Source organism: Pleurodeles waltl, chromosome 11 (assembly GCF_031143425.1).
Source record: "Pleurodeles waltl isolate 20211129_DDA chromosome 11, aPleWal1.hap1.20221129, whole genome shotgun sequence".
Lineage (NCBI taxonomy): Eukaryota > Metazoa > Chordata > Amphibia > Caudata > Salamandridae > Pleurodeles > Pleurodeles waltl.
Window position 1 is genome coordinate 900,862,306 of NC_090450.1, and position 27,090 is coordinate 900,889,395.

The window sequence follows — 27,090 nt, forward strand, 5'->3', positions numbered from 1 at the left end:
AACAACTCGAAGTCGTGTTCCGACTGCCGGGCCATGGCTCTGAAAGCTTTGAGGGAGCGGTCCTTAAAGGTCATGGCGGCCCAGCAGTCGACATCCGCTAGCACGACTCCTCAGAGCTCGCGGTCCCAGTCGAGGAGGATGTCTCGGGACCGCCCTGGGAGCCCCAAGTCCTCTTTGTCCAACTTTATTTCCTCTGAGCACTCCGGGAGGAGGCACAAGAAGAAGTCGTAATTCAAGCGGACTTCAGCTTCACCTTGGCCGACGAGGCGAGTGGGAAACATCAATGTTCCAGGCACAGTTTTGCAGAGCCGTTGCCAGGGCCAACTTTGAGTCCCCCCCCTTTTTCCGGTAGCCTGAGCGACCCCTGCTCAAATCAAGGAGTTTTACGTGGCCATGCGTCTCATATTTGAGCGGGCTGAACCCGCCGGAGCGCTTTCGGACCCTGCAGGGTCAGCTATGGCACCCTCAGATTCCACGCCAGCGGCTTTGACTTCGGCCTCAGTGCTGATGGGTTCTCTTGGATCGGATATCTAATCCGGAACAGCGCCGAGTCCACACAGTCAGCGTCCCCTGGCTTTGCTCCCGATGTCTAAGCTCCCAGCGACACCGGCATCTATCGGGAGCGCGAGCTGCATTCTTATACCTGGTGATGCAGAGCCGGAACGGACGCAGATTCCGGTGTTGAAGGCACCAACAGGTGCCAGATCATTGCCTTTGCCTTTCGATGATCAGCGAGGCATTGGTGAGGAATGAGAGGGGTCTCAGGACCATCTAGAGTCTCAATTGGAGTACATGGAGTGGTATCAGGAGTTAGGAGAGGCCTGTGGCCTGGAAACCTCTCCAGATACTGGTATACTCTCACCTCATATGGTGGCTACGGAGGAGGGAGCATTGTATGCTATGGTGGTGCGTAGGGCAGCTGAGGTCTTGGACGTAGATCTGCCTACAGTGGCGGTCAGGACTGATCTCCTGAATGAGGTGCTTCAGATTGGCGTTTCCACATCAGAACTGACTGATGTCCTGCTCGGAACGTGGTCCAATCCCAGCACAGATGCTCCTGTAAATAGGACAATTGGCCGCCGCCATCGCCCAGCTCTGGGTGATCCTAGCTTCCTCACACAACACCCCACCCTCCAGTCTCCACTTCCTATGGCGCCATCCCTTCCACTCCCCCAGAAAGGGAATCCAAGAGGCTGGACCAGCTTGAGAAGAAGATGTTTTCTTCCTCCAGCCTGGCATTGAGGTCAGTTAACATCTGGGCTGTTTTTCTCATATTTAATGGTGTACCGTGGTGCAGGTGCTGCCTCAAGTCCCGGAGGGCGTGCGGGACATTCTCTCACAGTCAACGGTGGTAGGGAGTCAGCCAAGATTACTATTAGGTGTGGTTTGGAGACAACTGACTCGCTGGGTATAGCGATTTTGTTGACCGCGGCCCTTCGTCACCATGCCTGGCTTTTGTACATCTGGCTTTTCAGGGAATGTCCAGGCAAACCTTATGGATATGCCCTTCAATGGGTCCTGCCTATTTGGTGAAAAGACAGACTCCACTTTGGAGTGCTTCAAAGACTCCCAACTGTTTGTCTATCGCCCCTTTTGAGGTTTTGGAAGGGGTGAGGTACCACGCCAGCCACCGTCCTCCCTCAGGTCAGCGTCCTGTGTGGGGACGAGGTCCTGGTACCTTCAAACCCAGATGGTCTGCCTAGAAGTCATCCACCACCAAGCCAACCTCCTCCACAGCACCCAAGTCCTCCTAGTGTGATTCTGCAAGACCATTACAAGACCAGTTGGAGGGAGAAATCAATTTCATCTTCCTCACTGGCAGTCCATAACATCCGGCAAATGGGTCTTGCAGATCATACAGAAGGGGTATTCCCTCCCCTTCCAGTCTTTCTCTCCCTCTGTGCCTCTGTTAAAAGAACAGCTGATGGGGCAATCACTTAGTTTTGCTCCGCAAGGAAGTTACCACTCTCTTGGCCAAGGGAGCCATAGAAAGGGTCCTGATGTCGGAAGTAGGCAGTGGTTGTTATTCCTGCTACTTTCTGATACCAAAAAGAACAAGAGTCTTCACCCTTCTCTAGATTTGCTGGATATCAATCTCTTCCTCAAAAAGGAGAAATTCAGAATGCTCACTCTGGCTCAGGTCTCGTCTGCCCTTGCCCAAGGAGACTGGATGATAGCGTTGGACTTGCAGGATGCATATCCCCATCCTGCCTGCACACAGGCATTACTTGTGGTTCAAGGTGGGCCACAAGCACTTTTAATTTGCAGTGCTCCCCTTCTGTCTCACCAGTGTCCCTCGGGTGTCCACCAAAGTGATGGTGGTAGCAGCTCTTCTCCGCAGGTTAGGGGTTTGTCTTCCCCTACCTCGACAACTGGCTGTTGAAGGCTCCTATGCCCCAGGCTGTCGTCACCCACCTTAAGACTATGGTGAACCTCCTGCATTCGCTTGTGTTCACTATAAATGTGCCGAAGTCACACCTGACTCCCTCTCATGTGCTCCCTTTCATCGGAGATGTTCTGGACACAGTGCAGTTTCGGGCTTATCACCCCTCGCAGCGAGTCCAGGATATACAGGTAATGTTTCTGATGTTTCGGCCTCTATCCTGGAATTCAATGTGACAGACTCTGAGGCTACTGGGCCTCATGGCCTCCTGCATCCTGTGAATAAAACATCCCAGGTGGCATATGATGGCTCTGCAGTGGGACCTGAAGTTCCCGTGGCCACAGCATCAGGGGAATCTCGCCGACACGGTTCAGATCTCGACGGGAACTGCAAAAGATCTGCAGTGGTGGTTAGTGAACAGCGACTGGGTCAGAGGCAGACTCCTCTCCCTTCCCCAACCAAAGTTTACAGTAGTGACAGATTTGTCACTTCTGGGATGGGGCGGCCATCTGGGAGAGGTGGAAATCAGAGGTTTTTGGTCTCTGGCGGAATCCGGACTCCATATCAAATTACTGGAGCTCCGGGCGATTAGACTGGCATTGAAAGCATTTCTTTATGTTGTAAAGGGAAGATAGTGCAGGGGTTTACAGACAACACCACCACAATGTGGTACTGCAACAAGCAGGGTGGTGTGGGGTCGTGGGACCCTTTGTCAAGAGGCCCTGCATCACTGGACATAGTTAGAACAGCAGGGCATAACCCTGGTGGTTCAACACCTAGCAGATTCTCAGAGCCCAAGGCAGACTAACTCAGCCATCAATGCCTAGCGGATCACGAGTGGTGTCTCCATTCTGACGTGGCACAAGGACTCTTTCAACAGTGGGCAGAGCCTTGATTAGATCTGTTCGCCTCCGCTGAGGACATGCAATGTCAGCAGTCTTGCACGTTGGAGTTGCCAAGGCAGCACTTGCTCGGCGACGCCTTTCGTCACAAGTGGAGTTCAGGCCTCCTGTACGCCTTTCCGCCCATACCAATTCTGCCCAAGTAATCCTGGCGGCTTTGGACTCAGCACGGAGAGTGTTGTATCCTGAGCTTCTCAAAATGACCATTGATCCTCCGATCAGGCTGCCCCTTTGGGAAGATCTTCTGTCGCAGCAGCAGGAGAAAGTTCTCCAACCGAACCTGTCAACTCTGTGCCATGTGTGGAGATTGAGCAGTGACAGTTGACAGCCTTCGACCTTCCTCCTGAAGTCTGTAAAGTTATTCTAGCAGTAACGGTATACGCCTGCCATTTGAATCATTTTGTAAATAATCGTACAGAAAGATCTATCTATCTTTCTGTTTCTCTCTCGGACATTCTTTTCTTTATCTTATCCCTTTCCCAGCAGGGTTCTGCCTTGGGCCCTCTTAAAGGTTAGCTTTCTGCCTTATCAGCATTCCTTCAGCTGCCTGATCAGCCTTCACTATTCAAATAACCCATTGTACATAGATTTCTCAAAGGGCTTGTACATATGTTTCCCCCTTCGCCCTTTGTTATGCTTCAGTGGGACTTGAATCTAGTTCTCACATTTCTCATGTGTGCTCCCTTTGAGCCCTTATACAATTGTCCCCTCCGACTGGTCACGATCAAGACAGTCTTCTTAGTGGCAATAACATCTGCCAGGAGGGTGAGTGAGATGCAGGCTCTCATCTAAGCTGCCGTATCTCACCATGTTCCCAGACAGGTGATACTCCGAACTTGTGCCTCTTGCCTCCCCGTGGTGGTGACCCCATTTCACCTGGGTCAAAACATCACCCTGCCCAACTTCTTTGCTCCACTGCATCCTTCTAAAGAAGAGGAGCGACTCCACCAGCTGGACCCAAAAAGAGCATTGTTGTACTACCTTGACCACACAAAAGAGTTCAGGGTGGATGACTAACTCTTTGTGGGGTATGTGGGAGCATAAAATGGTCAGGCAGCGCAGAAACGAACCATTTTGCGCTGGGTCGTTCTCTACATTAAGATCTGCTACGCACTGGACAAGAAGCAGCCTCCTGAGGGCTTGAGGTCTCGCTCCACCAGGGGCAGGACTGCCACCACTGCGCTAGCACGAGGTGTTCCAGTCCTGGATATCTGTCAGGCAGCAACGTGGGCATCATTGCACACGTTTACAAGACACTACTGCCTGGACAATCAGGTCCGTGGAGACATGTACTTTGCCCGTTCAGTCCTGCAGGACTTTTTTGTGTGACGATCTGTCCACAGCCCACTGCCAGGAGGTTATGGCTTGGGTATCTATTCTAAGGTGAGGAATCTGCAGCTAGAGTCTCTATCAGATGAACAAGTTACTTACCTTCGGTAACAGATTATCTGGAAGAGAATCTATCTAGCTGCAGATTCCTTACACCCACCCATGCATCCCCACTCTGTGGACACGTTTAATAGAATCAGGGATTGTTCCTTTCAGGGCCCTGTTTTTTTTTTTTTGCACAGACAAGCTGTAAGTCTTTCCATGGCTCTGCGCTTCTGGTGTGGAAGTTAGTGGAAATGGAACTGACGTACACATGCCTGGGTGGTGCCTTTATTGGCGACCCTGCCGTCACAGGAGGCTTCAGTGACGCCAATGATGTTACACTGATCCAAATGACGCCACTCAATGGCGCGTGCAAGGCTACTGCTCAGCAGAACATCTGGATTCCAAGCTGACGCCTGTAAATTCTATGGTAAGGAATCTGCAGCTAGATAGTCTGTACCAGATAATGCATTACCAAAGGTAAGTAACTTGTTCGGTAGGAGTATACAAATTTTGCAATGTTTAAAGGAGGAGCACAGGCACTTTACTTCTGGTTATCAGGGGTATAGTGCACAGAGTTCTACAGCCATCAAAAATAGTCAGGGCAAAAATCTAGCAATACACTATGCAACAGAGGGTCATTCCTACAATAGACAAATCACTAATGCAGCATTCACTTGCTTCTTCTAACCAAGAAATACAATAGCATGACTTGCCCACAAAATGAAACCGTAAATGGCAGAAAATAGCTAAGATGTTGTCCAAATCAAGAACTACATTTTACCGATATATTCAACCAGATAAAGACTTTTTCTTTCACAATGAAAGCTTAGTTACAGTATATCACTTAAGCTTTGTGTTGAGGGACACTACCAATCTCAATGCATTTGAAGTCAAATTTGTACTTACTTGGAATTGTAAGTGCTATCAAGTATTGGTGATGTCCTGGGAGGGTCTATAACCGGTAGACAGATGCCCACAGAATATGCAGAAAATGTGGATTTATCTCTTTCTGCCAGGGCAGAACTGGATTTCTCTGGAGAGTTGGCTAATTCAGTCAGATTCTTCTCAAACACTGCTTGCAATCATCCTAGAGGAGATAAAACAATTCAAAAAATCTTTAAGTACAGCAAACTGTGAAAATTGAGAGTTTGGATAACAAAATTGAGACCGTGGACAAGGGGCTCTCCATGCTTGCAAAATCTTGGAAGGAATCTCAATTCTCAGTTAACAACATTGAAAATTGCAGCCCAGGAGACAAAATGGAAGAACTAAAGTCAACAGCAAACCCTAAGCTGAAAATGCAAAGATGTTGAAAGTAGACCACTTTGCTTTAAAGAATGAATTGTCAAAGTTCCAGAGGAGGTTGGAGTAGGGCTCAAAACCAGCATGATCCCAAGTGTGGTAGGCTACTTGGGGAGGTTTTGGAAGTTTCAATTCCTACCAGTGAAATTGCCAACTTGTCCTTTGCAGACTCACAACGGGTTCTGTCTTCTTAGCCTTTGGTGTAAATTGTGACATCACATTTCAGTCAATCTATGGGACAAAATGATCCACAATATTAAGGGTCTTTTTTTGCCCTCAGTCCTTATTACCTGGCATCCTAGAAATGGAGTAACACGCCCATTCAGTAAAGGGAGCTTCCAAACCATTTACTCTGGGTCTCTGGGCAAGAAAATTACATCCCTGACACATTTGTCCATTCTGTCAGGGCCACAGCCATGAGTTTGAAATAGATCTGAATAGTATTCATTATGCCAGTATCTATAGAAGACATGTGAAGTGTTCCCAATCAGTCTCTGTTTGAAATGAGTGTTACTACTGGTACAAGGGCGCTCTAATTTTATCAGCCTGTATCCTATCTGCCTTCTCCCTTATGTCATAGTCAAGCTGTTTCATTCTAAATAATGTATATGTTGTGTCCTTTGAGAGGTAGGCCTCCAGTCCCTCCCTGCCTCTCCTAATTACTCTGTACATTGTCTGTATACAGCTGACCCCATGTCATGCTTCTAACTGTTCCTTCATTGTCTATAAATCAACCTTTTTCCTGTTTGCAAGCATAACAGCTGTTGTGTGGGCTATTAACTCACCACACATCACGGCTGTGGCGGCATTCTGGTTTGTCCTCCGAGCTTTACCCTCTGTATCATTTTCAAGTAAATATTGAACCAGTGCTTCTCTAGAGTTCTCTCAACATGAGCAATGAAATTATGAAATACTACGTCATTTAGTTCACATTGGCATGCACCATTAATTTCTCAGGCTAGCTCTCCTAATGGTATAGCAACTGGGTAATGGGCACTAGAGAGGAGAGTGCAAATTCACTTATGCTGGTCCTGAATGAAAATGGGTCAAGTGTGCCTGGAGCAGTTGACCACCACCTTCACAAAGCCTTTCATCTCTCCAGTACAGTACATTTGGAGGGCACAGTGCTCAGTCAGTTGTTCACAAACTCGCGTGTTGGTGTGTCTTCAGCAAAGGTCCCTTCAGATTGTTGTTGCTCCACCAAAATAGAAACCTTGGCAATAGTACAACACGAGCATCAGATAAGCCAGGCTCGACTGTGGGTAATACAGAACATCATAGTAGCTATTGCATTATACCAGTGGCTCAAATGAGACATGGCGATCTTACTTTTCCTGTTAGCCCTCCCCTCACTTCTGGAACTCTTTCAACTTTAGTTAGAACTCTCAGAAGTTCCTATGAAGTCTGTTGTCTACATATATGTAGGACATTTGCTGCTTCCTCCTTTGTTGCCATCAACACCTGATTGGTATGTGTAAAGGAGAAACAGAAACGGAAAGTCAACCAATAGAGTGTCTTTTCCTTCCTGGGATTTCCCTAAAGTCCATTGTCCTCACTAACATTGGCAGAGAGGTGTACTGGACCACAGTGATACTGTTCCTTTGGAATTGAAGTGGAATTGCTTTGTTGGTCACCACAACCAGTGGTATTCATTCTTCCAATCAATCAAGGCATTTGTAAAGCGCACTACTCACCCGTGAAGGTCTCAAGGCGCGGGGGTGGGGTGGTTCTACTGCTCGAACAGCCAAGTCTTGAGGTGTCTCCTGAAGGTAAGTAGGTCCTGTGTGTGTCGCAGGTGAGTTGGGAGAGTGTTCCACGTCTTGGCGGCGAGGTGGGAGAACGATCTGCCACCGGTGGTCATTCTGTGTATGTGTGGGATGGTGGCAAAGGCAAGGTCAGCGGAACAAAGCTGTCGGGTCGGGGTGTTGAAGGAGAGCCGTCTGTTGAGGTATTCTGGTCCGGTGTTGTGCAGTGCCTTGTGAGCGTGGGTGAAGAGTTTGAACATGATTCTTTTGTTGAGCCAGTGCAGGTCTCTCAGGTGGGCTGTGATGTGGCTGTGGCGAGGATATCCAGGATAAGGGTTGCTGAGGCGTTCTGTATGTGTTAGTCTTTTCTGGAGCTTGGCTGTGGTTCCTGCGTCGAGGGCATTGCTGTAGTCCAGTCTGCTGCTTACCAGGGCTTGGGTGACCGTCCTTCTGGTTCCAGTTGGGATCCATTTGTAGACGTTACGAAGCATGCGGGGGGTGTTGAAGCAGGAGGAGGAGACAGCGTTAACTTGCTGGGTCATTGATAGCGATGAGTCCAGGATGAATCCCAGGTTTCGTGCATGGTCGGTGTGTGTTGGTGCGGTTCCCAGTGTGGCAGGCCACCAGGAGTCGTCCCAGGTGGAGGGGGTGGAGCCGAGGATGAAGACCTCCGTTTTGTCACAATTCAGTTTCAGGCAGCTGTTCATCTGTTCGGCGATGGCCTTCTTTCCTTCGTGGAGGTTGGATTTGGCGGTGGCGTGGTCCTTGGTGAGGGAGAGGATCAGCTGGGTGTCATCTGCGTATGAAACTATGATGAGGTTGTGAGATCGGACGATGTTTGTGAGCAAAGCCATGTAGACGTTAAAGAGGGTCAAGGCTGAGGGACAATCCCTGGGGTATGCCACAGATGATTTTGGTGGCTTCAGAGCGGAATGGAGGGAGGCAGACTCTCTGGGTTCTGCCGGTGAGGAAGGAGGTGATCCAGTGCAGGGCTCGGTCGCAGATCCCTGCGTCTTGATTTGATAAAGCGAGTACCTATCTTGTAAATATAACAGCTGCCTTTTCATTTATGCCTATAAGTCTCAGATTGTTTAAGAGCACTCCTTCCTCAACATGTCAGCCGCCTTCGCAGGAGCACCACGGCTGATTACTGATGCCTGTACTTTTCAAAAACTGTGACAATCATTGTCAGCTCATCATGTGCATGTGCTAAATCTGTGGACAATAACTCCAGCTGATCCAGCGTTACCTTCAGTTTTTAGGAATGGATTACCCAAGTCAATCAGGGTAAGTTCTTGCTGTAGGGAAACCATTTCTTCTTAAAGTTTTGTAACATGAGTTTGATGTAGACTCTGGTGAATGGGGCAATATGGAGCTGCTGCAGACATTGCCTCTTTCACCAAATTAGCTCCCTGCAATATTGGGCCCCAGCACCTTTCCTATTCTGTTTTTGATGCACTCATTTCTCCTTTATCCCTCTCCGTTTACTGTCACTATCATCCTATGCACTGAGTGAGGTCTGGATGCAGAAATAATGGGAGCAGGTATGCACCAATGGTCCAATGTCTTCAGATAAGGCGTTTCAAAGGGCCTTCGGTGCTGTAGTCAAGATCTAAAGATCAAGCTCTTGCTGCACTCCTATAACCTAAGTGGCCCAGCTGGAGTATATTTTTGGACTGTTCTGGAACTTTGACTCTGACCAAAGGCATAAATGGATTGTCAATACATCGGCTTGGGAGTGTTTTTCAGATGTTTCTAGCGAGAAGGAGGAGCCTTCATATAACTTCCCAGCATCCTGATCAATTAGCTGCACCTCCACACCCATGCAACTTGCCTCTTGTGAGGTCAAGGTCACACTCCTCAAACTCCAGACCTCAGGGTGATCCATTCATAGAAGCAGAGGAGCCTGTTCCACCATCAAGCTCGCTACAGTAGGTATCCTCAGCCATCACAGTGCCACTTGGGGTCTTAGTGTTGTGGGTCCTCCCAGTCTAGCAGGTCTCTTAACATTAGCCAATGGACTTGTATTCCTTTTCACAAGCACTCCAAGATCACCTCTAGAAGCACCTGCTTTAGGGCCGACCATCTGCCTCCTGACTGTGGGACCCAGGCTGATCTGCACACACCTTGCAGTGTACCTGCAGCATGTCAGCATATTTTTTGTTGTGGTCACCGGCTTTACTGTTCTTTGTCTTTTGCCAGCAGGCCCAAACAGCTGTATTTCTCATGGCCATCCCCAGGATACAGAACAGTATGTAAAGCAGGGTCTTGCACCACAGCCTGAGTAGTGCTATATCCTGGTACATCTGTAGAAACATGAGCAACCATTTTCTTTGTGTGCACTGTTTCTGGCAAATGGACACAGCACATCTCTTTGGATATTTTTCACTTCAGCATCCTCCGTAGGAGCACCATTGGTAATCAATTATGGTGGGTTGCCACATAAATTGGATGCCCTGGGAGAGAGACATCTCCTCAAAAATAGATGGTTTTCACTGAGTCTGACTGGTCCTGTGAGACGAAGTTGAGCCAGGAGGCATCTTTCCAGGTCCTGGCTATTCCCAAACCCAAAGGTAGATTTCCTTTGATCTCATATTAACATATTAAAGCAGTGTTGAACTGGAATTGCTGTGATAGAAAAGAAGACAAATTGTAAAACTACTACATTTTAATTAACTAATGGCCCTACTATAGTAAGTACTTTGAACAATTGTATCATTATTTCCTCTAAAGGCAAGAGGAGTATTTGGTATGGAATGTGGTGTAATTGTCAGAGCAGCTAATTTGAGTCCCAAATACCAGACTTTACCCTGAAAACTAGACAAAACGTAGAGCCCTGCTGTAATTGGACCTAAGGTGTGGTCAGAGCCCAATGATGACCATTGCCTTTTTCTGTTCAGTCATGGCATGGGTAAGTTTGTATTCTGAGAGTACTGCTAAATAGAGTCATAAAGATTAGCATTTGCCCAGTTGTAAGATCATATGCCAGAGAAGAAATAACGTATTTACTAGTAATTCTCCAGCACTGATATATTTCATAGATGTATATGCAACCCTCCCTCCTTCTGTTCAGATGCTTGCTTCATTAGTTTATTCCTTCACTCTTCTACTATGAAATCTAAGCTGTGATGGACTGCAAAGAGAGTGGGGTGCTCAGCTCTTGTACCTCATTGGCTGAAGTTTAGACTTTTTCCAGGGAGCTAATTGTGCTGCTAAACAACATGATTGTTTTACATATGGTTAGATTAGTACTGTTTTATGCTGTGTTAGAATACTAACAACAGGGTGATTTAAGCGTGTGGATCTATAAACGATAGGAATGAGGAAGTTCCTTAGTCACAGGTAACTGACACTTAAAATAACCTATTTTAATTTTTTGATTCTTGGTGAACTATTTTAATACTGTCTTTTAAACTGATTATAAATGTAAAATTGTTACTAATATTAATTGATTTAAAAGTTTAGTAATACATAGAAATAGAATTGAAAAATGTCTGTTTTTTCATTCTTCTAGGACTAATCTTTTATGATACTAAGGTGACTGTGATGAACCGAGTGTTAAATGCAACTGTGCAACGAACAGCAGATCACGCTGCTCCAGAGATAACCTTAGATCCCCTGGAAATAGTGGGAGGTAATGTTCACTCTAATAAGACATGTTTTCCTATGGTGAGCCCTGTGGTAGAACGCTTTTCCAACAAGACTGTTATTTTAAGATCTTGTGACCTCTGTGGTTTTTTAATCAAATGCTTTTTGGAGGTTGGTTGGATGTGAAGGGAAGGGAAGGGAAGGTTCGAGACGTTTTATTTTTTAGAAAAACACTGAAGCTGAGAATAAGCTCTCCAGCTAAAGAAACGTTCACCATAAAGTTTAAGCCAACTAGGTGGTTATAAATTACCAAATTAGTTGCCATGGGTGAAAAGATGTTAGAATTACATATGGATACATTTGTGAGTCAGCGGTGTATTCTGAGCCATACTCTCTTGAATTTATACGAATGATTTGGAGCAGGGCCTGCTGAAGGACGTTTTTGTGGCCATGCATGCTCCCTGCAGTTATTCACAGCTTCAGGCACTGCTTTCAATTGCAACTGAAGTATTCATGAATGAAACACTTAGCATTGTTCAAGAATGATGTATGGATAAACATCTCCATATATCTGGTAATCAGCTAGACATTGTAAGCTTTGTTAAATAACACTCTGTTACAAAGTAGCTCAGTACCATTAGTAACCAAGTACTGTAGTAGTTGTAAGTATCTCTGTTTAAGTTAGGTTTTTGTTTATTTTTGACACCCTTGGTTCGGGACACCAACTTAAGAAAATCACATCTGCATTACAACAAACATGTAAACTTGAAAGACAATCCACTCAGCTGGCAAATTGGGTCCATCAGACAAAAACAATAACCAACAGAACTGGGTTGTCAGACTATGTGCTGAGTGAGTGGTGTGTTTCAAAATATATACTTAAAATCTCTGCTGAACTTTGTACTCATCGTTATTGAATATTCATATTGCACCAGCTATTTAGCCAATTCTGTTTCAGTTTAGACTATGGCTGAACCTGAAAGCAGATAAATATGAAATACTGTACTTTCTTTTGAATTTGGAACATACAGTGTTTTAACCTTGTTAAAATATTCTAAGATAGTTGGTGTCTGGGTGTTAGATGTGAGGAAAACCTGAATGTATCTCAACAAAAGTTCTGCTTTACATTGAAGACTTTTATAGAAAATAAATGTATGCTCACTGAGGGCAAATTGCACAAGCTGTAAGACATTTCTCTATTTAAACCAATAAGAAAAAGTAGAGCTGAATGTGTATTTTTAAAACTCTTTAGTTTACTTTATGGTAGATTACTTTATTTGAATACAAGAATGAGCCATAAAAGTAAAAATCACAATAAATATAATCAAGTTAAAAACATAAATCTTAAAAACAGATTAAAAATGACATACATAACTAATCAGTCACTGTACAGTAAAATAATACAAAATCTTCAGTCTGTATTCATGGAACTTCGGGCATGCCCTGCAGTTATTAAAAATGCCCCAAAATGGGTGGATACCTCATCATCGTCCAACTGGGAAAAGGTCAGAAAGACAACCCTAAAATTGTTAATAACACGTCTCTTGACAAGGGGTATAAAAAAACAAACTTTGAACAGGCAGAATGATATTTGCAGAAAAACATAAAATGTGTCATGGTTTGCCCAGACCTCCTGTCGCATAGACAGGGTATACCATCAAGACCGGCATTAATAACCCAAGGGAAATCTTAACAGGTATTTCATTAGTCCTGACCTAAAACTGAACAGCAAGCTCTGCTCCCAGCAGCTTATCGGTCTATTAATGTACCCTGCTAACTGATTAGACATTAGAGAATCAATATAGGTAGCCACTCAGTTTTTTCCTCTCTATGGTCAGCCTCTCCTCCTCAAGCAAATTAAATAAGGCAAATACAGCTGCTTTTTATTAATGTATGGGTTGACCGTGGGGTGCTTAAAAACATGATGGAACCCAACCTAACGCAAGCTAGATGCCACATATGCTAACCAGGGAATCTCCATCCCTTCATCACAGCTAAGGCAGTCCTTTATAATATCCTGTGTGAGACTTGTTTCTTTATTCTTCCAAAGTGCCAACCATAACCGGGGCAGGCAAGTACTAATATAGTCTTCCACACACTGAATGCCCAGTTCCCTGTGACAAATCAAATTTGGAGAAGAGATAGGGGCCACCACAACCCTCCTACAAAACCTATTCTCCCCGAGTTGAATCGCTCCACCTTTTTGAATGCCCCATACCCCAGCTCCATAAGTTACTGATAAGCATTGTGACTTATAAATTCCTAAAATAGGAATAAGTGCACCCCTGCCTAGGGGCTGCGGTAAGCTGAACAAAGGAAATATTGCCTTCTCAAGCTTCGCCCTACATTGAGCGATATGCGGAGCCCAGCTGCCAGTGTGTTTTTTTAATGTCAGCCATAGGTAGGGAGAGGTGCTAGTGTATTTCAGGGTGTTGATGCCTACCGTCATAGTAGGCAAATGAGGTTTCTTAAAACCACAGGCCATAATCTTCGACTTATTAAAATTAGTCTGTAAATCTAAATTGCCCATATGACTAACAAAACCATGAACAAGAAGGTGCAGTGCTCTAGGGGTACGAGCCCTCTAGGCTGCATCTTCCACGTATAACAACACGGGTAACAGAGAACCATTAATAACTGGTACATCAGGGGTTAAATTTTTTCAAAAAGGATAAAGATTATTTATATATAAAATAAATAAAAGCGGAGCTAAAACACATCCTTGCCTCACGCCTCGGTGGACCTCTGTATCATTTGTGACTGCTCCATCCATATTGAACCCAACCCTTGCCTTCATGTAAATATGCAAATGAGCCAAAATAAGGAACCAAAGCTTCATCTATCCCATAGAGTCAAAGGCTGAGGTCAAATCCACAAACGCCAAATGCAGGATTTAGCGTTTAGCAACTGTGTACATCCCAATCACCAGGGACAGATTTAAACACTGCTTCGTAGTTCCGACAAGGCTCCTGAAGCCATACTGGCAGGTGTACAAGATGGACTTCTTTTCAATCTACTCTTTTATCCTGTTACACTGGACTCTGCTTAAGGTCTTAACTGTTGTATCAATTAGGGAGAAGGGCCTGTAACAACTCGGCTGTGAGCGGTACCCTTTTTGAAAAATTGGGACGATTATGGAGTTTGTCCATGAGCTTAGCAAACGTTAGCCGCAAAGGTGCCCAAAACTTGGATGCCATCTGGCCCTGCAGCCTTACCTCCAATACTCTGGGCAGTTGCCTCTCACACCTCATCCAGTGTTTCGTCAGAGCCTTTCCAATTTGATTTCACCGGGAACTCATTTGAGGCTTGGGGTGCAGCAAAACGTTTCGTAAAATGAGCCTCCCAAACCCCACTAGGAACATGACAGGTAACTGTGGGTGCTACCTGGGTTAAGAATTTCATGTTCTTCGCGGCCTCCCAAACCAGATTTTTTTAAAAAAAAAATTTTATGGTGCTATGGCCAGGGAATCCTAATTAGATTGAAGTACTATCATCTTCCTTCTTTTAGTTGCCTGCTTTCAGCCCTTCGCTTTGTGGTCACCTCAGTGCGATCCCTCGGTTTGCGTGTCAATGCCATACGCAAATGGCGGTTAGTCACTGTACATTCCAAATCACACCATCCAGGGGAAGGACCTACCATGTGTAAGAGGGCACATTAGCTTTGCCCTGATGTTCCCACATCAGTTAGTAAAAGCATTAGCAATATCACGACTTACAACATTCCCAGATAGACAAACCTCTACAAACTATAGTTGTCCAGTACTATAACCCTTTAGAGAAGCCCAGGGTCTGCCACCCTCCAGAAAAGACGCAAACCATTCATAGAAGGCTGAATAGTTCTAAGTGTGTGCTCCTGTTTAAAATGATATCTGGGAAATAAAGTTAAGGCCGCTTGAATCTGGTTATGGTCCCCAAAATCAGAGGAAGCAACCCTTCCGTACAACAAAAGATCTTCTAGGTTGGATGATATAAAAATAAAATTTATTAGAGAAGAACAACCCCGGCCTCTAAAGGTTGGAAGTAGGGGCACATCAAGTGGCACCACATCCATCACACTATTAAAATCATGAGATGCCAAGTAGCCCATCAGTTCAGCCCCCTCCCTCCCCCCGGGTGTCTGCAACACACATGATCTTGACAGTTACTATAGGGCCTTCTATAGACTTAACATAAGTGCCACGTTTGGTGTTAAAATCACCAACTAAACAGAAGCCTTCCAGTTTCCCCTCATTACCAACCCTGTTTTTCAGGTATGTGATGCAGAGATGCAAGTGATGTCCCATGCTTGCGGTTGTGTTGCAGTAGGTCAGTAGTGTTGGAAAACCACCAACAAGCCTTGGCAAATACAAGAGTCAGTGAAGAGGGTTTTGCAAGATTGAAGAAGACCAGCAAGGCCCAGGGGACTCGACCCAAGGAGGGGGTCCGAGGTGCCCCTCAACAGCTGGGAGAGTCACAAGTGGAGGCAGCCCCTACAGGTGACCCACAAGCAGCAGGCACAGGAGTCACGGTGAGGCCCAGTCAGCACACCTGAAGAGGAGTCCCACTTTGCTGGAAGGGCAGGCAGGAGACTGTGCTTTGCAGGAGGGAATGCTGAGGGCTTGGTAGCTGCAAGAGTCGAGGTGCACAGGGTACTGTCCTGCGAGGGGAGGCAAGGGCTTACAGTCTCCCAAGTTGGACAGCTGATAGAGATTACCTCCCTCTCCCAGCTGGTAGAGATTACCTCCCTCTCCCACAGGAAATCCTTTATTCTGCCTTCCATGCCTGAGCTGGTTAAGCAGCAGGAGGGCAGAAACCTGTCTGAGGGGTTGCAACAGCGTGGGCTACTCGGAAAACCCCACAAGAATAGTAGGAACAATGCTGCGGTCCTCTAAGGAAACTCTAGAGTGCATGAAATCATACACCAATACAAGCAACAATATTGGGGTATGATTCAGACACGTTTGACACCAAACATGCCCAGGTTCAGAGTTACCATTATGTAGCTGGACACAGGTACTGTGTCCAGTACACTGGTAAAATGGCTTCCCCCACTTAAGAAGTCCCGGAAAATGGAGCTGGAGTTCGTAGAGGTACTTCTGCTCATGCAGGGGTGTGCTTACACACAGCTACCTGCATCCTGCCCTCTGGGCTAGGAGGGTCTACCATAGGGGTGACTTATAGTGATATAGTGAAGTGACCTGTAATGAAAGGGTGCATGCACCTTTTCACGCAGGCTGCAATGGCAGGCCTGCAGACACATTTTGCACGGGCTCCCATGGGTGGCACGATACATGCTGCATCCCATGGGGAACCCCTGGTGCCCCAATGCCCTGGGTACCTAAGTACCATATACTAGGGACTTATATGGAGGCATCAGTATGCCAATTGTGGGGTGTGCTAAATCCTAAGCAACCAAATTTAGAGGGAGAGAGCACAGTCATGGGGTCCTGGTTAGCAGGATCCCAGTGAACAGTCAAAACACACTGACAGCAGGCAACAAGTGGGGGTAACCATGCCAAAAAGAGGGTACTTTACTACAATTATCTCATTTATAATATTTAGGTTAAAGTGCTTATATTTGATAAGCCAATCTGCACACTTATTGCGCAGTTCCAGCCAGGATTCACTTTGAGAGTCCCTAGGAGGGGGGATCCCAGCCAGCACCACAACATAGGGGCATGAGGCAGGCAGTAAGTCCAGTCTCTGCTCGATTTAAGATTGGATCTACAATTAACACGGTGATTGGAACTAGCCCTTGCTTCCCTATTAAATGGTGCAGCCCCCCACCCCTGCATGCCAGCTGGTAATTTTGGAATCGGTCCAAGGATTTCGTTCTGTGGGTGTCGTATATCCTCAACAGATCTGGTTTGGGGACGAGCCCTGCCACTGCTGTCAGGGGCCACTACTCTTGTTATCAGTCGTGCTCTCCAAAAGGTACAACTTGGGAAGGGACTCAGTCATACTGCTCACAGTACACTGCATTTGGTTTCTAATTTGGGTCAATTTCACATCCAGGATATCACTAAGCTTCCCACAAAGATAATCGGCGACAGAAGTAATCCTAAAAAAGGGGGGGGGGGGCAGTCTCAGTCTGCATTGCCTGTGTATTATACTGTTTAAAGCCCCAGGAAGGGAGATGACCCTAGTGCTGTGAGCAATGTTTACTGCGCCCCCCCTCCCCCCCACACCCCCGTTCCCCCAAAACTACCAGACAGGTTTACGACTGTGGGAGCCCTAACAGTATTGCTGCTAACTAAGGCATCCCCTGTAGCGCCAAGTTCCAAGGATTCCGAGGGACTGTGTGGGCTCTTCTTTCCACCAGCATGCCCGCCAACATCATAGGATGAGTAAAAGGGGGACCTATGCATGCCGCATGTCAAGCACTTAGGCAGCTGTACTCCGCTCCCAAGGGCTCCCCCAGCACGCGCTGCAGTCAGTACAGAGTTTATAGGCACTACCACGGCAGGTAAACCACGTCCTCCAGTGCCATGGGATTAACGGGGTAGTCCCGCCCAAGAGAGAGGGCCCAGGCCATCAACTCCTTAGCAAAGGCTTAATCATGCAGGTATGTGGCGCCCCCTCCATCTCGATGCTGGTTACTGCCAGGAAATGAGCCACAAAGCACAAAACTGTTAGTTTCTGTTTTTCCCTCTCCTTTTAATGCGAATCTGGTCTCCCATGATTTTTCATTCAAAGTGCTTTTTGCCGTGCTATGGAGAATGTCACCTCCAAAAAGGTCAGATTTCAAACACCTCTGTTCCTGTCATGGACAAGTTTCAGACCTCCACAAGGTACGTTTGTGGTGCTTGGGGCCGAAGCGCAATTCGAAGTTGTGAGAGTAATTGTAGGAGGCTGGCCTGGTTTGTAGTGGGTACCTTTGGTACTTACACCTTATACCAGATCCAGTTATCCCTTATTTGTGAAATTAGGCAGTGTCTAGAAGCCAGGCTCTCTACAGTTAGCTGTGGATGAACAGCCAAGGCTTATCTAGGAGACATGCAAAACTCATGCAGTACCACTGTAGTCACACAGTACTCCCACACATGAAAGAAAACACACAGTGTTACAAAAATAAACGTACTCAATTTTGGTGACACAAATACCAAAAATACCATAGAGGCTATACTCATTTAGGAGGCAAGTAATGCCCAAATTATATATACCAGTACAGTAGTTCCCAACCTTTTGACTTCTGTGGACGCCCACTTTATCAATACTGGAACCCCCACTGAATTATTATTGGAATCCAGGGACCCCCCACTGAGTCATTACTGAAAGCTGGGGACCTAACCTGTTAATATTATTTAATTTTCTCAGCAGTCACGGGCCCCGTGAGGAGGCTTAGTGGACCCCCAGGGGTCCCTGGACCACAAGTTGGGAACCACTGTACTAGTATGCAGAAACAGGTTTAAAAACAGTCAGAAAACAGTGAAATTAGTGAAAGTCACAATAATTAGAAATGGTCCTAGGGGAAGCACAAACCATATACTAAGAAAGTGGAATGTGAAGGTTTGTCTCCCTCCTAGGCAAGTATAGTGTGTAAAGGGGAGCTGGAAGTACTAGACAACCCCAAAGGTAAGTACTAGAACCCACACCATTGATCAGGAAAGCAGGAGTAAATCACAGTGACTTTCCCAGAACACACACAGAAACTAAAAGAAGAATTATGCAAGAACCAGAAGAGACTGCAAGACAACAACAGTAGATTCTTGGACCAGAAGACATGTGGAAGAAGGGGACCAAGTCCAAGAAGCACAGCAGAGTTCAGGAAGGACAGGAGCCCCTGCTAATCCGGATGAAGGTGCAAAAGAAGAACCACCGGTAAAGATGAGGTCATTATTGCACCCCAGAAGACGGAGTCGGGTGCCTGGAGGATGGAAGTGATGTCCCACGCTGGATGGAGTATTGCAGTCTGGTTTGCGACGTTAGGGTCTGCCAACAAGCCTTGGCACACGCAGAGCTTGCGGTTAGTGAAAAATGGCGCTGACCAGGAAGCACCAGGTGGACTCTACCCAGGAGGGGGAGTCAGAGGGGGCTCTCAGCAACTCCGAGAGCCCACAGAAGATCAGGCAGCCCGCACAGGAGTCCCATAGCACAGGGACAAAGAAGTTGCAGAAGAGTCCCACGCAGCACTACAACAAAGGCTCCCATGTCACCGGAGAACCACTCGGGGAACTGTGCGTTGCAGGATAGAGTGCTGGGGGCTGGAGCTAAAAGATGCACAAAGGACTTGGAGGAAGGATGCCAAGAAGCCTTGGCAGCTGCAAAACACGCAGTTCACGGGGGGTACTGTCTTGCTTGGGGAGGCAAGCTCTTTCCTCCACCAAAGTTGGACAGTGAGACGTGAGAACCGTTGGGACCACTTCAGTCCACCACACTTGTTGCAGGATCCACGCAACTCAGCAGGAGAGGGGATCCACGCAGCCGGTCGCCGTTGCAGTTGGTGTCTGCAGAAACAGGGGAGTGACTCCTTCACCCCAAAGGAGAAGGCAGGCTGTCCTCAGTGGATGCACGACCGGGAGACAGTTGCAGTTGCTGGCATGAGTCGAAAATACAACGTTACAGAAGGTGTCTTGCTTCTTTGTTGCAGCTTGTAGAGTTCCTGGAGGGTCCAGACTTCAGTGAGAAGTCGAAGTGGAGGATGCAGAGGATTCCTGCTGGAGTCTTGCAATCCGAACCTGAATTACCACCCAAACGAGAGACCCTAAATAGCCCCGAAAGGGGGATTGGTCACATAACCAGGTAAGCACCTATCAGGGGTGGGCTCTGACGTCACCTGCTGGCACTGGTGTAGGAGGCTGGCCTGGTTTGTAGTGGGTACCTAAGGTACTTACACCTTATACCAGGTCCAGTTATTCCTTATGATTTAGTCAGTGTCTAGAAGCCAGGCTCTTTAGGGGTGGTGTGGATGATCAACCAAGGCCTAACTAGAAGACATGAAAAGCTCATTTAATATCACTGTAGTCACACAGTACTCGCACACATGGAAGAAAATACTCAGTGTTACAAAAATAAAGGTACTTTATTTTGTTGACACAAATGCCAAAAATACCTTAGAGACTTTACTCCCTTAGGAGGTAAGTAATATGCACAGTATTTACACTAGAATGCAGAAAAGGCTGTAAAAACTGTTAGAAAACAGTGCAAATAGTGAAAATCACAATAGTTAGAAATGGGCCTGGAGGAACACAAAACATATACTGAAATAGTGGAATGCGAAAGTCGGTTTCCCACCTAGGCAAGTGTAGTGTGTAGAGGGGCGTTGGGAGTGTTGGAAAACACCAAAGATAAGTAATAGAACCCACCCCAGAGCCCAGGAAAGCAGGAGTAAATCACAGTAACTTTCCTAGAAGACACAAGAACATGAGAAAGAAGATTGTGCAAGAACCAGAAGAAACTGCAAGGCACCAACGATGGATTCCTGGACCTGAAGACCTGTGGAAGAAGGGGACCAAGTCCAAGAAACACTGAAGAGTCCAAGGAGAACAAGAGCCCCTGCTAACCAGGATGAAGGTGCAAAAGAAGAACCACCAGTGAAGAAGAAAAGTCAGTACTGCACCCAAGAAGGCCAATGCAAGTTCCTTGTTGGTGCAGATAATGTCCCACGCCGGACGGATAATTGCAGTCTGGTTTGCATCGCTGGATTCCGCCAACAAGCCTTGGCACACGCAAAGCTCGCGGTTAGCGGAAAATGGCGCTGCCTGGGACCAGGAGGGACCTGGTGGACTCTAGCCAGAAAGGGGAGTCAGATGGGGTTCTCAGCAACGGAGAGAGCCCTCAGAAGACTAGGCAACGTGCACATGAGTCCCACAGCACGGGGAAGGTGCAAAAGGAGGCTCACGCAGCACTACACAAAGGGATCCCACGCCGCCGGAGAACCACGCAGGAAGCTGTGCATCACAGGATAAAGTGCTGGGGGCCGGAGCTGCACAAAGAACTTTGTGGAAGGATGCCAACAAGACTTGGCAACTGCAAAACACGCGTACTATCTTGCGTGGAGAAGCAAGCTCTTATATCCACCAAAGTTGGACATCAGGACTGGCGGGACCACTTCAGTCCACCACCTGTGTTGCTGGATCCACGCACTTTTTCAGGAGAGGGAACCCAAGCCACCGGTCTTCACTGCAGAGGGGTGCCTTCTGAAGCAGGGAAGTGACTCCTTCACTTCAATTGAGACTCCTTTGTTTTTCTGGTGCAGGCTGAAAACTGTCTGTCCTCTGAAAATGTAGGACTGGGAAACAGTTGCAGTTGCAGTTGCTGGCAGGAGCTGAAGATACAATGTTGCAGAAGTTGTCTTTGTTTCTTTGTTGCAGTTGTAGAGGTTCTACAGGGTCCAGATGCAGTTTCTTCAGTAAGAAGGTGAAGTAAATGATGCAAAGGATTCCTACTGGAGTCTTGCAATCCAAATCTGAAGAGCCACCAAAGAGAGAGACCCTGACTAGCCCTGAAAGAGGGATTGCTCACCTAACAAGGTAAGCACCTATCAGGGGAGGGCTCTGACGTCACCTGCTGGCACTGGCCACTCAGATGCTCCCAGAGTGCCCCCACACCTTGGAATCCAAGATGGCAAAACTTAGAGACTCTCTGGAGGGGCTCTGGGCACCACCCCTGGGATGGTGATGGACAGGGGAGTGGTCACTCCCCCTTTCCTTTGTCCAGTTTTGCACCAGAGCAGGGACTGGGGGTCCCTGACCCAGTGTAGACTGGATTATGCAAGGAGGGCACCATCTGTGCCTTTCAAAGCATTTCCAAAGGCTCTGGGAGGCCACCCCTCCCATGCCTGTAACACTTATTTCCAAGAGGAGAGGGTGTAACACCCCTCTCCCAAAGGAAATGCTTTGTTCTGCCTTCATGGGCTCGAGCTGCTTGAGCAACAGGACGGCAGAAACCTGTCTGTGAGGTGGCAGCAGCTGGGGCTGCCTGGAAAACCTCAGAAGGCTGTAATGGCAGTACTGGGGGTCCTCTAAGGAGGCCCCAGGGTGCATGGAATCAGACAACCAATGCTTGCAAGAGACTTGGGGTATGATTCCAACATGTTTGATACCAAACATGGCCATATTCGGAGTTACCATTGTGAAGCTGTACATAGGTAGTGAACTATGTACAGTGCACGTGTAAAATGGTGTCCCTGCACTTACAAATTCTGGGAAAATGGTCCTGGAAGACGTGGGGGCAACTGCTGGAAACTTGCAAGTAGAATCTGAAGAGAACCCACAGGAGAGACCCTAAATAGCCCTGACAGGGGGATTGGCTACCTTATCAGGTAAGGACCTATCAGGAGTGCCGTCTGACGTCACCTGCTGGCATTGGCCACTCAGAGGCCTCCAGAGTGCCCCCACACTTGCAAAGCAAGATGGCTGAAGTCTGGAAAACACTGGAGGAGGTCTGGGCACCACCCCTAGGGTGGTGATGGACAGGGGAGTGGTCGCTCCCCTTTCCTTTGTCCAGTTTCATGCCAGAGCAGGGCCTGGGGTCCCTGAACTGGTGTAGACTGGCTTATGCAAGGAGGACAACATCTTCGCCCTTCAAAGTATTTCCAGAGGCTCGTGAAGGCAACCCCCCTGTAGCCTGTTACACCTATTTCCAAAGGGAGAGGGTGTAACACCCTCCTCCCAAAGGAAATGTTTTGTTCTGCCTTCCCGGGATTGAGATGCTCAGACCCCAGGAGAGCAGAACCCTGACTGTGAGGTGGCTGCAGCTGTAGTCCATAGTGAAGCCCCCAGGAAGCATGGAATTGGCTTTCCAATACCAGATTTGGAATGGGGGGGGGACAATTCCATGATCTTAGACTCCTTACATGGCAATATTTGGGGTTACCATTGTGAAGCTACATATAGGTATTGAGCTATGTGTATTCCACACGTGAAATGTCATTCCTGTACTCACAAAGTCCCAGGAAATGGCCCTGAACTATGTGAGGGCACCTTTGATAGTACAAGGGTGCCCATACACTCAGTAACTTTGCACCTAAGCTTCAGCAAGTGAAGGTTAGCCATATAGGTGACTTATAAGTTACTTAAGTGCAGTGAAAATGGCTGTGAAATAGTGTGTGCAGTATTTCATGCTGGCTGCAATGGCAGGCATGTGGAAGGGGTTGTCTAAGCTCCTTATGGGTGGTAAAAGAAATGCTGTAGCCCATAAGTATCTCCTGGAACACCAATGCCCTGGATACTTAGATACCATATAGTAGGGACTTATAAGCGGGGTCCAGTGTGCCAATTGAAATTAGTAAATGAAATCACTAGCCTATAGTGACAAATTTAAAAGCAGAGAGAGCACAAGCACTGAGGTTCTGATTAGCAGAGTCTCAGTGACACAGTCAAACACTATACACACCACACACATTAGGCCATAAACTATGAGCACTGAGGTCCTGACCAGAAGGGTCCCAGTGAGACAGAGAAAAACATACTGTCATACAGGTAAACATGGGGGTACAATGCCAAGAAAGATGGTACTTTCCCCCAATCATACCTTCGACTCACCTACAGTTCCTGTGGACAGTCCTCAATACAAGCTTAGACAACACTTTTCCATCAGAAGACCTTATTTTAAAGTTACAGACAGTGGCTACAAACATATGTAATTGCGATATAGCCCAGCCAGACCCTACCACTCACTCTGGAGACTAATGCCATCCAGCATACCATGAGTGTCATTCTGCCATCTCCAGATGAGGTCCATTGAACAGGAGCTGTAGCTACAATTGAAGCATGCAAAGGTCACCTGGGATGATAGTGAGAATATCACTTGGTTCCAAACGTGTCAACACAGCTTACTTTCCAACCCACTCAAGTCAAGCTGATTATGGTGACAGATACCTTGATGGAAGGTTGGAGGAATGCACATGCATGACCTTTCCATAAGAGTTCTATGGTCGTAAAAGGAGAAGCCTCTCCATACCAACATACTGGAGCTCTGTGTCATTCATCTGGGATCACAACAATTTCTACACTGACTGTCCACCCAGGTGAATCTGATGAGAACCTGCAACACAACCTGTGTGTGCTACAAAGCCAAACAAGGAGGCTTCAGATCCTTGACCCTTTTTAGAGAAGATCCACATGTTGTGGGACTGGGCTGTGGAGTGGACATCACTTTAAAACACCTACCATGAATACAACACAAGCATTGAGATGTTATCAGCCACACCCTAGAGGATTTATACGAATGGAAACGTTATTATGATCAACTGCAGCAGATTTTCAGTCAATGGGGCCAACCCAAAATTGGCCACGTTGGCCTGAATCATTGCAAGTAGGTTCTGGTTGACTGGCATAGTCTCTGCAGTGAAATTGCTAAGTGTCATTGCCTATTCCTTTCCACCATCTCCACTCGATTCCTCAGGTTCATTTTTCGAAAAAAGGTGCGCCGTCCTCAGATTGAGACCTTTAACCGGAAATAGTGAAGACATTTGCTACCCTCTGAGGCATTGCCCCCAATGTGAAGGTGGCTAAGGAGTCAGTCACTGGTGCTCTGGTGATTATTTCAGTGTAGGGTGCTAGCAGTGATCCATAGCTCTTGGCACCAGCCTCGTCATCTGTTCTATAATCTATTTTTAAGCCTTCTTTTAGAGCAGTTTTGGTGTGCTGGGAATGGAACTGAAAGTGTCTACATCAGGTTGGTGAAAACCCATCAGATAGAACCTGTCACTTAGAAAATACAGGGTTCTGCAAGAGATAAGACTGATAAATATCTGAATAGAATGGAATAGAAAGGAATTTCCTTCAGAAGGTAACACTCAGGAAAGTTATGTTGAGTTTCACGCGAGTTAGATTTCTGTGCTATTTATTTTGCTCATCAGGATAGCCAATAGTATGATATAGACGAGGACAATGAGTCATATAATTTATTACACCGTTTTGATTCTGCTGCATCTTAACTCCTCAAACTTTGTAATACCAGTGGCTTGGGCACATTACCAGAGGTAGATTTTGTGTTTGTGAAAGGTCTAGCACACTATCAGTACCCAATTGCATAATGCTGCAGTTCTAAAAAAGGTTGTTCAGACTTTGACAATTCATTTACACACAGGGCCCCCTAAAGCATGACTTCACAGATATTTTGACATGTAAGCAAACGTCTCTAGGTATTTTTCTTTTCATTGAGGTGTTTATAGGTAATACATAGTATGCATGGGGGAACTCCAGTTGACCTCTAGTAGTGCTGTGGGCTATGTCCCGAAAATGTAGGCTGGTGCATAGGGAGCGTGATACTCCTAAAAGTCTTTTAGTTCAGACATCATCTTTGAGGTTGGGATATAAATATATTGCTTATCAACTTCCTTATAGAGAGGCATGTGCGTGCTCGGGCAGTGCGTGAGTGTCCTGGGTTGAATGTGTGTGCCACTGGATGGTACATGCAGGCCATTCTGAAAGCACAAGGCCTACAGTGGGTGGTGAGGTAAGATGTCCGGAGGATCTGACTTGACCTAGACCTTTTTTTTGCATCTGTGACTCCGTATGCCAGGAGGGGGGACCATGAAGACTGTAGGGCCCTTACTGTGTTTTACAGTTCCCCGTGACAAGTGGAGGGGTTCAAGAACAAGTCCAGAGGTTGCCTACAAACATGCCAATGCTTCACTGACTTAACCTCAGGAGCAATGAAGAAGAAAGCCGCTGCACTCGGAAGCTGTTCTTTTTCTGTGACCACCCCAGCGTTCTTATCCCACCAACTGTGAAATTAGTGTGGTGTGAGCTGCTCAGTGCGGTGCGCGAGGGAGAGAAGCACCCTGGCTCCTGAACTCTTCCGAAGACAGTGTTTGGGGTTAAGTTGACCCAAAGCTGTAGATCCATGTGAGATTTGGCAGTTTATCACCTGAATCATAGAGAAGCTTTCAAGACCAAAGCCAGGATTTGATGCTCTTCATTACTTCGGGCAGCATTCGGGGTCACCTCCTAAAATCTTCCAGGGGTGCTGAATATAGCTCAGAGGCAGAAGGGAGAGAGACAGGACCCACAGGGGGAGCGTAACCCTCATAAGGGGTAGCATTAAGATGTTACTGGGTGGATTATTCAATGTGCTGTGGTTAGTGTGTCATAAATACTGTTTTTTTATACTGAAGATCAGTATTGCACCGGACAGTCAGTAGAGGGTATTTTGAGTTATAAACTTTCGAGTATCTACACCTACCTCTCCCTGAAGAGCTGTAGACTGCTGGACCCACGCAATCACTGAGAGTCAGATGCTGAAAGAGTAGTATTTGGCTTAGTTACTCAGGACTCATAGTAGGTTAGAAGACATCAGGAGTAAAAGGCCATAAGCCCCATGGTTGGGCCCTGTACCTCCTGCTTGCCGTGTGTACCTCGAAAAAGGGGTTCTGACATCAGTGTGTTTTCTTCCTTTTGTGAAAATGGCCCTTCCTGTCCCATCTCAACCCTTCCCCTCTTCCACAGAGACATCCTGATGGCAGTGCTTCGTTCTTTGTTAGCCACGCAGGCGATAGAGTTGGTTCCCTTTTGTCAGAGAGGACGGGTCTGTACCCTCAGTGCTTTCTAATTCCCAAGAGAGGTGGAGGTCTTCTTCCAATCTTCTATCTGCAAATCTTGAATGGGTTTCTCAGACATGATCAGTTCAAGATGGTAACAATCCATCTGGTGCTTGCATCTTAGCAGAAACAGAACTCTGTGGTGCTAGACTTTCAAGAAACATGCTTCTACATTTTAAGTACAGCAAACATAAAGTATCTAAGGTTTCCCACAGTAAGGATTACTTGATCAGGCTCTCCCTTTTGGCCTTTCTGATGCCCGTCAGATTTGTACAAAAATGTGATGACAACCCATTTGCACTGCAGGGGTGGTCATGTTATCCTTATGTG

General features: G+C 46.8%; 1 protein-coding gene across 4 annotated transcripts in view; it reads left to right on the forward strand.

Annotated features, from left to right (window-relative positions):
• HECTD4 (HECT domain E3 ubiquitin protein ligase 4) overlaps positions 1-27,090 on the forward strand; it is a 1,724,100-nt gene that overhangs the window by 1,560,190 nt on the left and 136,820 nt on the right. For all 4 annotated transcript variants that reach the window (XM_069214810.1, XM_069214812.1, XM_069214811.1 and 1 more), the window contains one exon: positions 11,221-11,340. In XM_069214810.1, coding sequence (XP_069070911.1) covers positions 11,221-11,340 — 120 coding nt within the window. The remainder of the gene's footprint in view (positions 1-11,220; positions 11,341-27,090) is intronic.